At 43.8% G+C, this 11692-nt stretch overlaps 3 protein-coding genes across 3 annotated transcripts; all 3 read left to right on the top strand.

The window, feature by feature from the left end:
- Positions 1 to 5497: 5497 nt before the first annotated feature.
- On the top strand, positions 5498 to 6614 carry LOC129597198 (speckle-type POZ protein-like). Its single transcript, XM_055494665.1, has 2 exons — positions 5498 to 5832; positions 5975 to 6614. Exons 1-2 carry the CDS (start codon positions 5543 to 5545, stop codon positions 6612 to 6614), a joined length of 930 nt encoding a protein of 309 aa, XP_055350640.1. The 5' UTR covers positions 5498 to 5542.
- Positions 6615 to 7545: 931 nt separating this feature from the next.
- Positions 7546 to 8719, top strand: LOC129597207 (uncharacterized). The gene is made up of 2 exons (XM_055494674.1): positions 7546 to 7764; positions 7892 to 8719. The coding sequence occupies exons 1-2, from the start codon at positions 7742 to 7744 to the stop codon at positions 8424 to 8426; spliced, it is 558 nt and encodes a 185-aa protein (XP_055350649.1). The 5' UTR covers positions 7546 to 7741; the 3' UTR covers positions 8427 to 8719.
- A 1112-nt stretch (positions 8720 to 9831) lies between these two features.
- LOC129597197 (speckle-type POZ protein-like) lies at positions 9832 to 11472 on the top strand. Its single transcript, XM_055494664.1, has 3 exons — positions 9832 to 10106; positions 10234 to 10718; positions 11462 to 11472. The coding sequence occupies exons 1-3, from the start codon at positions 9832 to 9834 to the stop codon at positions 11470 to 11472; spliced, it is 771 nt and encodes a 256-aa protein (XP_055350639.1).
- Positions 11473 to 11692: the final 220 nt, after the last annotated feature.

Raw genomic sequence — 11692 nt, 5'->3', positions numbered from 1 at the left:
CGCCTCCCAGTCGTGGGCCCGTGCTGTGATGGTGACACTCTTCGTGGCGGAAGTGATCGCCTGGTTTAACACCATCAACATGGGGCAGCAGTTGTGCAGATCGGTTTGAGTGATTGGAACGTTGTCGGTCAAGACACTGAGATGATGCGTTGTGCAGGGATTGTCCAGTATCGCTTGCCACAATGCGCAGACTCTGTAGAATAATCACTCTATAGTGCAGCACAATGCTTGGGTAGAATTAGTGTTCCTATTTTTAAGACATCAATTTACATTAGACGTTTAAACCAAATTTACCGTATGGCTTGGGCCTGCGTGTGCAGATCCAGATGTTCCAGGATCTCGGTCAGAAGTATGAGAGGCAGGTGACATAAGCAAGCAGCCGGACAAATTGTGTCGGTATTCAAAGGTCTTTTGCCCTTACTTCCGCAGCTGCGCTCCAATCCTGAAGTATATTTAAGAAGGCAACCAATTTATACGAAGTACAAGAAGTAAACAGTTTTTTAAGATTAAAGCTAAAAACATCGCTTTCGACGAGGAATGGGGCACGATTTTTAATTTTTGTCTTATTCCCAGTTCCTGACTTCAGTGGGCAAAGTGCAACATTTGAGCCGAAAACGATGGAAGGTCATCTGAAGGCCTGTCCTTGAAGCGATGTACAGTGCGTCACACCGTTCCCTCCTGTCACCGGCAGGGGCGAAAAGGCTGACCCGGAGACAAAAATTTCTGTAACTTAACTATACAGTACTTACCTCGATATACTTTACTATATATACTTACCTCGATAGTGGCTTACCAAAAAATATGATTTTGAAATCGACTGAAAAATGATTCACTGTTGAATAAAGTGTGATAAAAGCTTATGAAAATAATTATAACTTGCAAAGCCTAAAATACTTAATAAAATTTACTTAATAAAGACATAGATGTATACAGTATGTAGAAGTCAGTGCATGCAGCCAACACCTGTGGAGACTTCCCGGGCACTCAGCGAGCACGTCGGTGCGGACCTGTAAAGGTCACCCGTGCAGCCAGGCGCCAGCCAACAAGTACCCGTGTGTAATTGTATCCGTGCACGCAGTTATAATGTAAAATTAGATTAAAGGTCCAGAGCTGCCGCGATACCAGATTTTCTTAAGTTACTGGTTCTGTGTTTTTAGCAGTGCCTAATATTATTAAGCTAGTGCCGCTTTTCTGCACCGTACTTCAACCTGCGTGGTACAGAATGAGTGAAATGAAAATTCGTTCTCTAATGTTAAAGGAGTTCTTAGATCGTAAAAGTATACACCACGCTTAAAGACAGTCTTGTGCTAAATTGCCCATGTAACTTCTAATGTTTCTATTAAAACTCGATGCTGGCAAACCTTCGAGATCATAAGTCTGAACTATCGGCAGACTACTATGGCACGCTGCATGCTGCTGTAATATCCTCAGCAACCTTTCGGCTGTCCAGGTTTTGGTTGCGGTGTCTGACTGGTATCGAACGACAACAAATGTGCACCGATCCGACCCGATTCGCAGATGGAAACGGCAGTTCCCCAAAAAAGATGTTCTTCTCTTCCGGATCAGGGTGCCCACAAGACTCATCACCAAAAATTTCAATAAACTGAAGCGCGTCTGCTGTTTTGTTAAATGCAGATTGCGTCGTGGCAACGAGGATTTCATGCTTGGTGTAAAGAACGCCATCAGTTCTTGTCAGCAGCGATGGTTCGCCCAGTGGTAACCGGCTCGTTACCTGGCACTGATTAACCACTGCAATACAAGACGCTCCATCTCTTCCACTTCCGGGTACAGACAGGTTCGTGCGGATGAAAAACATTTCGCAGGCGCTAGCAAAACTAAGCAAAGTGGCCGGACGAAAACAGCAGGGGCCGTTGTGTTTGTCGCGGAGAGCCGCGAACACGGAAATATTGCAATACTCTCTGCAATACGCATGCTCATGATTGGGCGGTAACTGTAACGGCCACACTCGCGATGCGGGGATGTAGCGTGCAGGCTCTTCGGAGGAATCAAAGTCAACCAACACTTTGTCATCGTCAATGTCCAGGATATATCCGAGCCAGCAGCTACCCTTCGTCGACTGCACTGCAACGGTGTTTTGATAGTTGATGAACTTCTTCCCAACCAAAGGCGATCGAAATGCCGGGAACACTAGTCTGGGATCCATTACGAGCTACAATAAGAAAAGCACCGCGTCCATTGCTAAGTATTGTATTTCTTAAGTGTTTACATTTTCTAAACTTGCATTTGATGGCTAATCTAATCTCTTTATAAGTGAAGTCCCGGAAGTGAGTGAAATGACCTGGTAGTACTGTGCTTCCACATTACTGCATTTATGACTCTTCTTACTGAAACCTATTTAGAGTATAATATTTACATACTGTATGCATTTTTGTAATTTATATTCTGTTACTGAACTGATAATGTATTGATGATATGTGAAATTCTAGCTTGGTGTACGGTAAAAGCAATCTTCAAAATTATATGCGTTTCTGGGCGATTGCGATCTATGTGTATTGAGGATGTATCTTTATTTGTCCTTAAGGATTGATTGGTTAAGAAAATATGCGTAATGCTTCATAAACTCAACAGGCACGGTAGGTACGCTACTGCTCTAGGTACGCCTGGTGCGGTAATGCTTACGATTTGACCGAGCCATCTGTTGCGTAATACTTCTTCCTGGAAAGTTTACGGGTTTTAGGAAACGGCAGGCAGTACCTGCAGTGTTCTGTGCCGATACAGTTTACGATGTTTACCCTTTTGGCTTTGCCCACAGGGCACAGATGCACTTATGCCGCATGGTTGGAATAATGGTTTTTAAGCATATGCATATATGCCAAGTAGTAACATCACGTTACCGATTCATTATAAGAGTGGAAACTCACTCCTGACAAATTTAAAGATATGAAAATGTGATGTATCTCCATTGAAAATGTACATACCATGTTGAAACTTGTCGCCAGCGCAACCACCACTCTGGCGCTTCTTACGAATCCTAGGTTTTCTTATGCTTCTTAGGTTTTCTTATTTCTTATGGTTCTAACTGCTAAGGTTTTCTTTTGGTTTCCATTCTGAGGTCAAACAGAACACGTTCCAAAGCAGTCTGTGAGTTTTTAAACTGCGCTCGCTACAGGGTGCAACAAGAATCAAGATACACCAATGGGAATACAAAACATTTGCCAGAGTGATTCTGCATTCCCGAAATTGACTTCTAACATAATATTACTACTCCAGATGTAATAATACTTATGTTAAAAAAGCGTCATTCTAATCAAGGGGTATAGGATAGGGGCTTTGGTTTCTTAGCAAGTAAATTTACGTAAACCACGGTGGCACATCGACAATTTTTGAACGCCTGTCGGCGATCAACGCTTGCGAACATGGACAAGCTGGAGTAGTCGAGCTCCAGCAGTTTCTGTACAGACACGTGCACACAGGTACTGTAAGATCAAATTAAGTATCCCGATGGAAACGACGGCCTCGTACGTAGTTTTGAAGTTATATAGAATGTCAAACAGCCACCTTCGTGAACTAGTGGAAGTACTGTATAAGTGTAAAAGTACAAGTTGCGAATTTACCTGACATACTACTATCGACGAGTACAGATACTTTGCATACATACAGTGTACTCGCTTTATATCCAAAAAATTTAATAAGCGCAAACAAAACCACCAACTTGCCTTATATCTCTGCAGCGATATGCGAGTATTCACATAAAAATGTAGACTAAAGAGTCTTTTTAAACGTTCAAAGGGAAACACTGAAGAAGATAAAATGTTAAGGGAAACAATGAAGAAGATAAAATGTTGTTCGTAACTCAGTCGTAAGCACCAAAACTGAGGTTTAATGCAAGTCGGCTTCCATGATAAAAATTCGGAATAAAATATCTGTAACAAATTTAAGAGTGTACCATTCCAACGTCTACAGCAGCATAATAATCAGTTAATGCAACTACCAAATCTCCCGGGCTCTTTATGTGCCCAGTGCCCATTCATTGCCCACTGCCCGTGATGCGTGCCAGTACGTATCACCTGAATCGCATATACGGCCGACCAGGCGGACTAGGCAATGGCCTAGTCCGCCTGGTCGGCCTGGATAACGCTAACCGCAGAATAGTAGTCTAGCAGAATAGAGGATAAAGAAAGATACAGATACAACTATGCCAGGGCTTGACACGAACAATTTGAAAGAAACCATTATTTTATCTGGGTTGCGGGACCCGGTGGCCACTGGCCATAAAAAGGTCACCGGAGAGTTATAGGCAGGGTAGAACAGGGGACATGCTGTTTCTAAAAGCATAGTACAGATACATGGCAGATTATGCACTGTTGCTCTGTAGGTGTTTTAAAAGTGCGATGAATCGCATTGGTTGCGCGGCTTGTGCCGATTAATGTCCTCGCTACCGTAAATTTTTAAATGCGCGGCTTTAAAATCGCAGATTTACAGCAATACCACGACTACGACAGTTTGTCGAATGTTTTAACCCTACATATAATTTTAATTAATGTCAAACAGCGCCGGCTTTTTGTCATATATGGACTGGCCATTGAGTCAACTGATGGATTATCAATTACGTGACTTTGTGTGCGGTACGCGTAGCGACAACTTCCGCATTTTTAAAGGTATATATTACATAACTACTATATATGTCAATTATGCAGGATAAGTCCTGTTATACCCCCCGAGATAAGGCGCACTAGCATGCGTACAGGGCCACTACAGGCGGTACAGCACCGGGCAGCAGTCGCCATCTCCGGCCCCGGCGGACCGGCACGCGGTCTCCTCCCACTCATCGGGCCCCGGCGCTCAGACACGTTTTGCATCCCTGATCTGTATTTTGATGTAACCGGTTTGGTAGACTTACAGAGATAACTTGAAAAAGAACAAATTAAATCAATCAGTAGTTTAAATAATTATCATGATAGCGTAGTACGCGCTTTCTATAATTATGATAATTAAGTTTACCGGCGGCCGCAAACTAGCGAAAATCGGCGCTATACAAAGTACAACACATCCGCTGAAATTGAAATTTGAATATAAACAAATGAATTGGAAAATTAACAAACCATACGGCGTCTACAGATACTCCTAACTAACGTACGTTCAGTTGTCTTTAATTCAACTGAAGCCAAATCAGGTAATACAATTATATACTTCGAGAATAAATCGTACATACGGCGCAATTGGCCTTTTGTAGTAATTGTAGTGCTGCCAAAGGGAGACCGCGACAGCCGACCATACATACATCAACCGACAGCGGTAACAGGCTGTAACTTGAGCACTGGCGGGGTCGTAACGTTACCGTTCAATCGATTCCAAGGCGGCAGTGCGTTGTGAAGTTTCGAATAACACGTCTTTCAATGCTCTTTCTTAATAACCGAGGCAGTTTGCAATTAAATACGAGCATAGGTCGCAAGAAACGTGTTAGTTAACAGTGTTCCGTATTCGCATTACTGTTTTACTAATCACTAGCACGGCGGTTGACGCAGCCAACGTGGGATTCAAAATTTATCATTCCTTCTTTGGTAACTGCAGTATTTCGATAATGCCTGTATTGCCCGTTGGCGAAGCTCCCGCTCTAGTTTTGTTATACAAGATCCGCACCGAGGAGTTTGTCCTCTGCCCGCCGCAGCCTTACGGCGGCGGAGAAGACACCTGCCGATATGTCATCGACATAGCTGTTAAGGAACAGCCGAAATACCCTGACATTCTTCCATCGGTGTGGACTGTGCAACTGCTAATCTGGGAGAAGGATGGAAAAGCTACAGCAACTGCAACAGTTAGCTCTAAAGATGCCAAGAGTAGCAGCACAATGATGGTAGAGTACGCTGTCCGGTACGTACATACTGTGTCCCCAGTGACTCCCACTAACCAGTAACCAGCGATCACATCGCTTAAATTTAGAAAAGCTTTATGGAAATAATACTAAACACAAAAGATCCGATCTTACCATTTAATTATACTCTCTGCTCTTCAGAACTCGCGCACCGTGCGATTTTGAAATCGAATTAGAGCAACGCGCTCAGGTGGGTTACAGCAGCCTGCTTACCGAAGATCTGACCGTCGCTGTACGTGGCTCTTGCGGAAAAACCCATTACCGACTGAAAGCAAACGGCCTTGTATTTGTCAACTTAATTTTTCACGCAGCACCGTCAGCCATGCAAAGCAGCAAAGACCGACTGGATTTGCAGCAGTTGCGGGAATCGCAGACGCTGTCCGACTGCAAACTGGTCTGTGCCGGTCAAGAGGTCCCTGTGCATCGTGCCATCTTGGCTGCCCAGTCGCCGGTTTTCGCCGCAATGTTCCAGAACGACATGTTGGAGAAATCGTCAGGAGTGTGCAAAATTGACGACATCGGTGTGGATGTTCTGGAGATGATGATTAATTTCGCCTACACGCGAGCGCCTTTTGAAGCGAACAATCTGATGGAGTTGTGGCACGCAGCGGACAAGTACGATATGGAAGATCTGCGTGCGGAATGCGTTCGTCGGATGACGAACTCAATCACGACTGATAACGCTCTGCAGTATTTCAGCTTTGCTTGTGAGCGGGGTTTGATCCAACTGAAAATTGCTGCTGGAACGTTTATTGGTCAAGATCCCCGTAACATCGCTTGAGCCTGGTCTGATCGGAAGGAGAAGCCGGCGTTTGGTTGCAGACTTGCATATTAATGATATATCATTCATAGCTTTCCTTATCGCTAACGGTTTTAATCCTGCTAATCGGACTATAAGTGTGAGAGGATTTGATTATTTCCCTTGTCTTTTCCTGTGCTTAAATAATAGTACTAAGAGTAAGTATCCACAGCTGGTTTTCTCCTTGTTGTGCTTCCTATGATGCAGATTGCAGACGCAGTAACGCTTTGCAAGCGTATAATTACGCATTCAGGTTCGTACAGATGCTGGCTTCTGTTGATACTTAAAATAATGGGACAACATGGTATGTAATGAGATTACTAAAATTATTCTACATGATGTCCATTTATTTCGTCTAGTGATGTACGTCATCCGAAGTACATTGTATTAATTTTCTCCAGTTTATCTACCATCGATCGATCGACGACGATGACCTTAACAACCTGAAGCACTTCAAATGGGCCGCTTTGTAGCGTAGTTAAAGAAAGACCGCGGCGGCTTACGGCGACGGTACAGCGTTACAAGTTAACAGCGGTATGCTTTGTGCACTCATTCAGACATAGTTCCCGCCCCGCGCTCCCAAACTGCAAAATTCAGCGCACTCCCATAATTACATATATGCGACGAATTACTGTACAGTACATAATATATTATGCAGCAGTGCGAGTATGCGGGAAAGTTTGAACTCTGAACAGCTAGAACAGTCTTATGTGTAACACGGTCACACACACAGTCACACAGAGACCGACGAAGACAACCTTGATCAAGCTTAACATTCTTGACTTTCATGATTTCATTGAATTTGGCGTTTAATCTGGATTGGGTTTTATTCTTTTTCTGGTAACCATAATAATCGAGAATGCCTGTATTGCCTGTAAGTCAGGCTCCCGCTCTGGTTTTGTTGTACAAAATTCCCGCCGAACAGTTTGTCCTGTGTCCGCCGCAATACGCGGGCGCACCGCCGACTTACGCCGTCGATATACGTAACTGTTGAAGAACAGCCGAATTTCCGTGATATCCTTCCATCGGTGTGGACTGTGAAACTGACGGTCACAAACTCAGTTTTTGCTGCATCAGCTAGCCCTAAAGAAGCCAAAAGTGGAACCACAATGATGGTTGAATATCAAGTCCGGTACGTCAGTAGTACTTACTGGCCAGCGAATCCGCGAATATATCCCACAAATGTAATGAGAATACTTTATGGTAATGATTCTGCAGAGGTAACCGGAAAATTAGTCAGTATTTTGGCTGCATTTCAGGGCTTTGGGGTCTTGCGATTATAAGATTGAGAAGGAGAAATGTTCGGTGGTGGATAGCAGCATGCGGAGTGCTATCGGAGGTCTGAGCGCCTATGTACAATGCCCATGCGGAAACTCCCATTACCAGCTGAAGCAAAACTGTCATGTGTTTGTCAACTTGACCTTTTTCCCGGAGAAGACGACCGGGGAAAGCACAGACCGTCTGGATTTAAAGCGATTGCGGGAATCGCAGACACTGTCCGACTGCAAATTGGTTTGTGCTGGTGTTTCCCGTGCATCGCGCCATCTTGGCTGCCCAGTCGTCCGTTTTTGCCGCCATGTTTCAGAACGACATGTTGGAGAAGTCGTCCGGAGTCTGCAAGATCGACGACATCGGTGCGGATCTTCTGGAAGTGATTATTCACTTCGCCTATACGCGTGCGCCCTTCAAAATCACAAATTTAATGGGGTTGTGGCATGCAGCGGACAAGTACGACATGGAAGATCTGCGTGCGGAATGTGTGCGTCGGATGGCCAGCTCTATCACGGCGGATAACGCTTTGCAGTATTTCAGGTTTGCTCGTGAACACGGTTTGACCAAACTGATAATGGCCGCCGGAAAGTTCATTGGTCAAGATCCACTTAACATCAGTTAAACATGGCCATGGACTGACACAGTGACACTACTGTGTATAAACTATAAAGCTGCTTTTCGTTGTGACTTGTGAGTGCGTCGACATTTGTCGTGAACAGTACTGGATATACAATTTGTTTCCGTTTTGGGTTTTCTTACAGCCGAAGTTATCATGAATGCTGTTCTAATCGCAGGAATTGTTAATAATGTTTGTATTCGAGATGATCATTCTTGCTTTTGTTGAAAAATGTGGAAATCGTTTAAATTGAAAAGTTTTCTTGGTTGTCATAAAGATTGTTGGATTGGTCGGTTCAGTACGTTATGATTCGAGTTGGACATATTTAGAAAGAGAGTACAGTACTTAAAATTTAGAGAAAACCCGTCACATTGGAAAAGCCGGTTGTGTCTACTAGACCGCGTGCGATGACAAAGTGCTGCTTGTGGCAAAATTCAAAATGCACCATTAATTGGATTTACGCCCATTTTTTTACTGGAATTTCCCAATATTTTTAAGTTAAGCAGTTTGACATGGTAAAGGTGCTGTGCGACTGAAAAAAGGCAGTAGCAATATGCACGGAGAAACATAAATTCAAAGATTGTTATTCGTAACTGCTAGACAACGGGAGTACGGCACGACGACACAGTAGATTTGGAATTTCAGACACTCTCGGCATCTCCCCGAAGACGAGAAAATATGAAAATTCCAAAAAGTCGGTTTTTTGGAATTTTCAGAATATGCCAGGTTCAGCCAAAATGCTTAGCCTGGCAAATTTGCGAGCCGAGCTAAAACTCTGACCAATCACAGCTTCCTTGGCGTGACGTCGATTTCAATTTTCGGTAGCACGATCATTTTCGACTTCCGGTTGCATTTTGCTTTGGAGCAAATCGCACTAGGTACACTGCCTAGAGTTGCAGATCGACCGGAAATACATCACTGTACCAGTAATTCATTGCCGATACATACTAACATACATACTGCTTTAAAGGTGTTGTTGACACAACACTTCAAAGGGCAACCTGGAAAAGCAGTGCGGAACCACACGAAATTGCGACCTTCATAAGCACCGCACGCTATCAAAGGAAGACCGCGATAGTGCCGACAAAGTTTTCGTACCGCAAAAGCTGCGCAGTGTGCACACTGCGCTGGACGCTCTCTCCCATAACATCCGCTGAGTCGGCACTCTTAATCAACGAATTCGAAATGGCAATGTTTTAGAAGACAGACCAAATCCCAACTTTCGCCGAGCAAAAATATTTTAAGTTCAAGAGCTTCTCTGTTTTAAACTCTTTCATTCCTTCTGAAATAATTATTATGAGTATTTCCAAGATGCCCTTTTTGCCCGTTGGCCAAGCTCCTGCTCCTCTAATCTTGTTTTACAAGATTCCCCTGGAACAGTTCACTCTGCTTTCGCCGCAATACGGATATCAATCTCTTCACAGCGTCGAAATAGCTGTCGAAGAACAACCAAATTATCCCGACATCCTTCCATCGGTGTGGACTGTGCAACTGGCGATCATGGAGAAAGATGGAGCTGTTACTGCAACCATTAGCCCTAAAGAAGCCAAAAGCAGTGGCACGATGATGGTTGAATATATTGTCCGGTATGTATTCCAGAACTCTCAATCCTCACATCAGTGACAACATCATAATAAATCTTTTGCAATGATAGAAACTTAATGTTTGATGTTAACCATAGACGGATCACGTAATACACTCACTACTTTTCAGAACGGCTGGATCGTGCGATTATAAGATCGAGCTGGAGAAATGCCGCAGTGTGGGAGCCAAGTTGTACAACCTGGTCGAAGTTGTAAAGGGCTCATGTGGACAATATCATTACCGGCTGAATCGCAGCGGCAGCGTGTTTGTCAGCTTAATATTTTATCCGGAGAAGTCGTCCAAGGAAAGCCGCAAAGAGCGGCTGGATTTGAAGCGATTGCGGGAATCGCAAACGCTGTCCGACTGCAAAATGATCTGTGCTGGTCAACAATTCCCCGTGCATCGCGCCATCTTGGCCGCTCAGTCGCCGGTCTTCGCTGCCATGTCTCAGCACAATATGTTGGAGAAATCGTCGGGTGTTTGTAAGATTGACGACATCGGTGCGGATGTTCTGGAGATTATGATTAATTTCGCCTACACGCGTGCACCTTTCGAAGCGAACAATTTGGTGGAGTTGTGGCATGCCGCGGACAAGTACGATATGGAAGATCTGCGTAAGGAATGTGTACATCGGATGGCGAACTCTATCACGGCGGATAACGCTTTGCAGTATTTTAATTTGGCCCGTAAACACGATTTAACCAAACTGAAAATTGCTGCTGGAAAGTTCATTGGCCAAAATCCCTGTAACATAAATTAAGGATGTCTCAGAAGAAATCAGAAGGCGAATTTTCACTTTCTGGCTTGCGGCTCGCAGGTTCGTACCCTACTCGGTTTCCTTTACCGCTTAAGTTTTGATTCCGGCTATTACCATTTTAAAAGTTACGACTTTCGGGGTTTACTTAAATACTGCTAGTACCGCATAACGCGATAGTGTTTATTTACCACTTACGAGTACGAGTACGTTCTTCGATCTAACATGGTGAGAACTGTATTATTTATAGTACTTTTGTTGTCTGTATGTGAATGCCATTGCGCTTCGCAGACTTATTTTTGCTCATTGTTAGTTTTATACGGAAAAATGCGATTTAAGTTACGTCATAATGTTCTTCATTTCCTATGTTAGCTAACATAGTTCAACTATAGTTCAACGTCATCGTGCATGTAATAATTAATAAAATTCTGTTGGCTGGTAGCGTTGTGGCCACACGAGTGATGAACAAGGAAGTAGTAGTCTAGTACTGTATCTGTAATACAAAGTACTCTCGATGCTGCAGCTTGAATAGTCTATGGGCTCGACTGCAAAAATGTCTTTATGTTTTTGAACTGCCGAATTCTAACCCGCAGAATCTTCTAGGGCACGAGTGAGCCCGCCATCTCTATGTACCTAAAAATAAAATGTTCTTTTTTCCATAACATTCCTAACATGCAGGACGCAGAGTGCTGTGGAGTGTTGGGATGCCAGTGGTAAAATTGCACAAAAACTGTGTAAAGCTGTAAATGTTTCCGAGCGTAAAAAGTACGTACAAAGTATATGTTCAGGTTGATGAACACATATGCAGTACTTTAGTGGCGTCGTGCGCTACAG

Source organism: Paramacrobiotus metropolitanus, unplaced genomic scaffold (assembly GCF_019649055.1).
Source record: "Paramacrobiotus metropolitanus isolate TYO unplaced genomic scaffold, Prichtersi_v1.0 Parri_scaffold0000101, whole genome shotgun sequence".
NCBI lineage: Eukaryota > Metazoa > Tardigrada > Eutardigrada > Parachela > Macrobiotidae > Paramacrobiotus > Paramacrobiotus metropolitanus.
The sequence above is the reverse complement of the archived record's forward strand: the minus strand, read 5'-3'. Positions and strand labels throughout refer to the sequence as shown.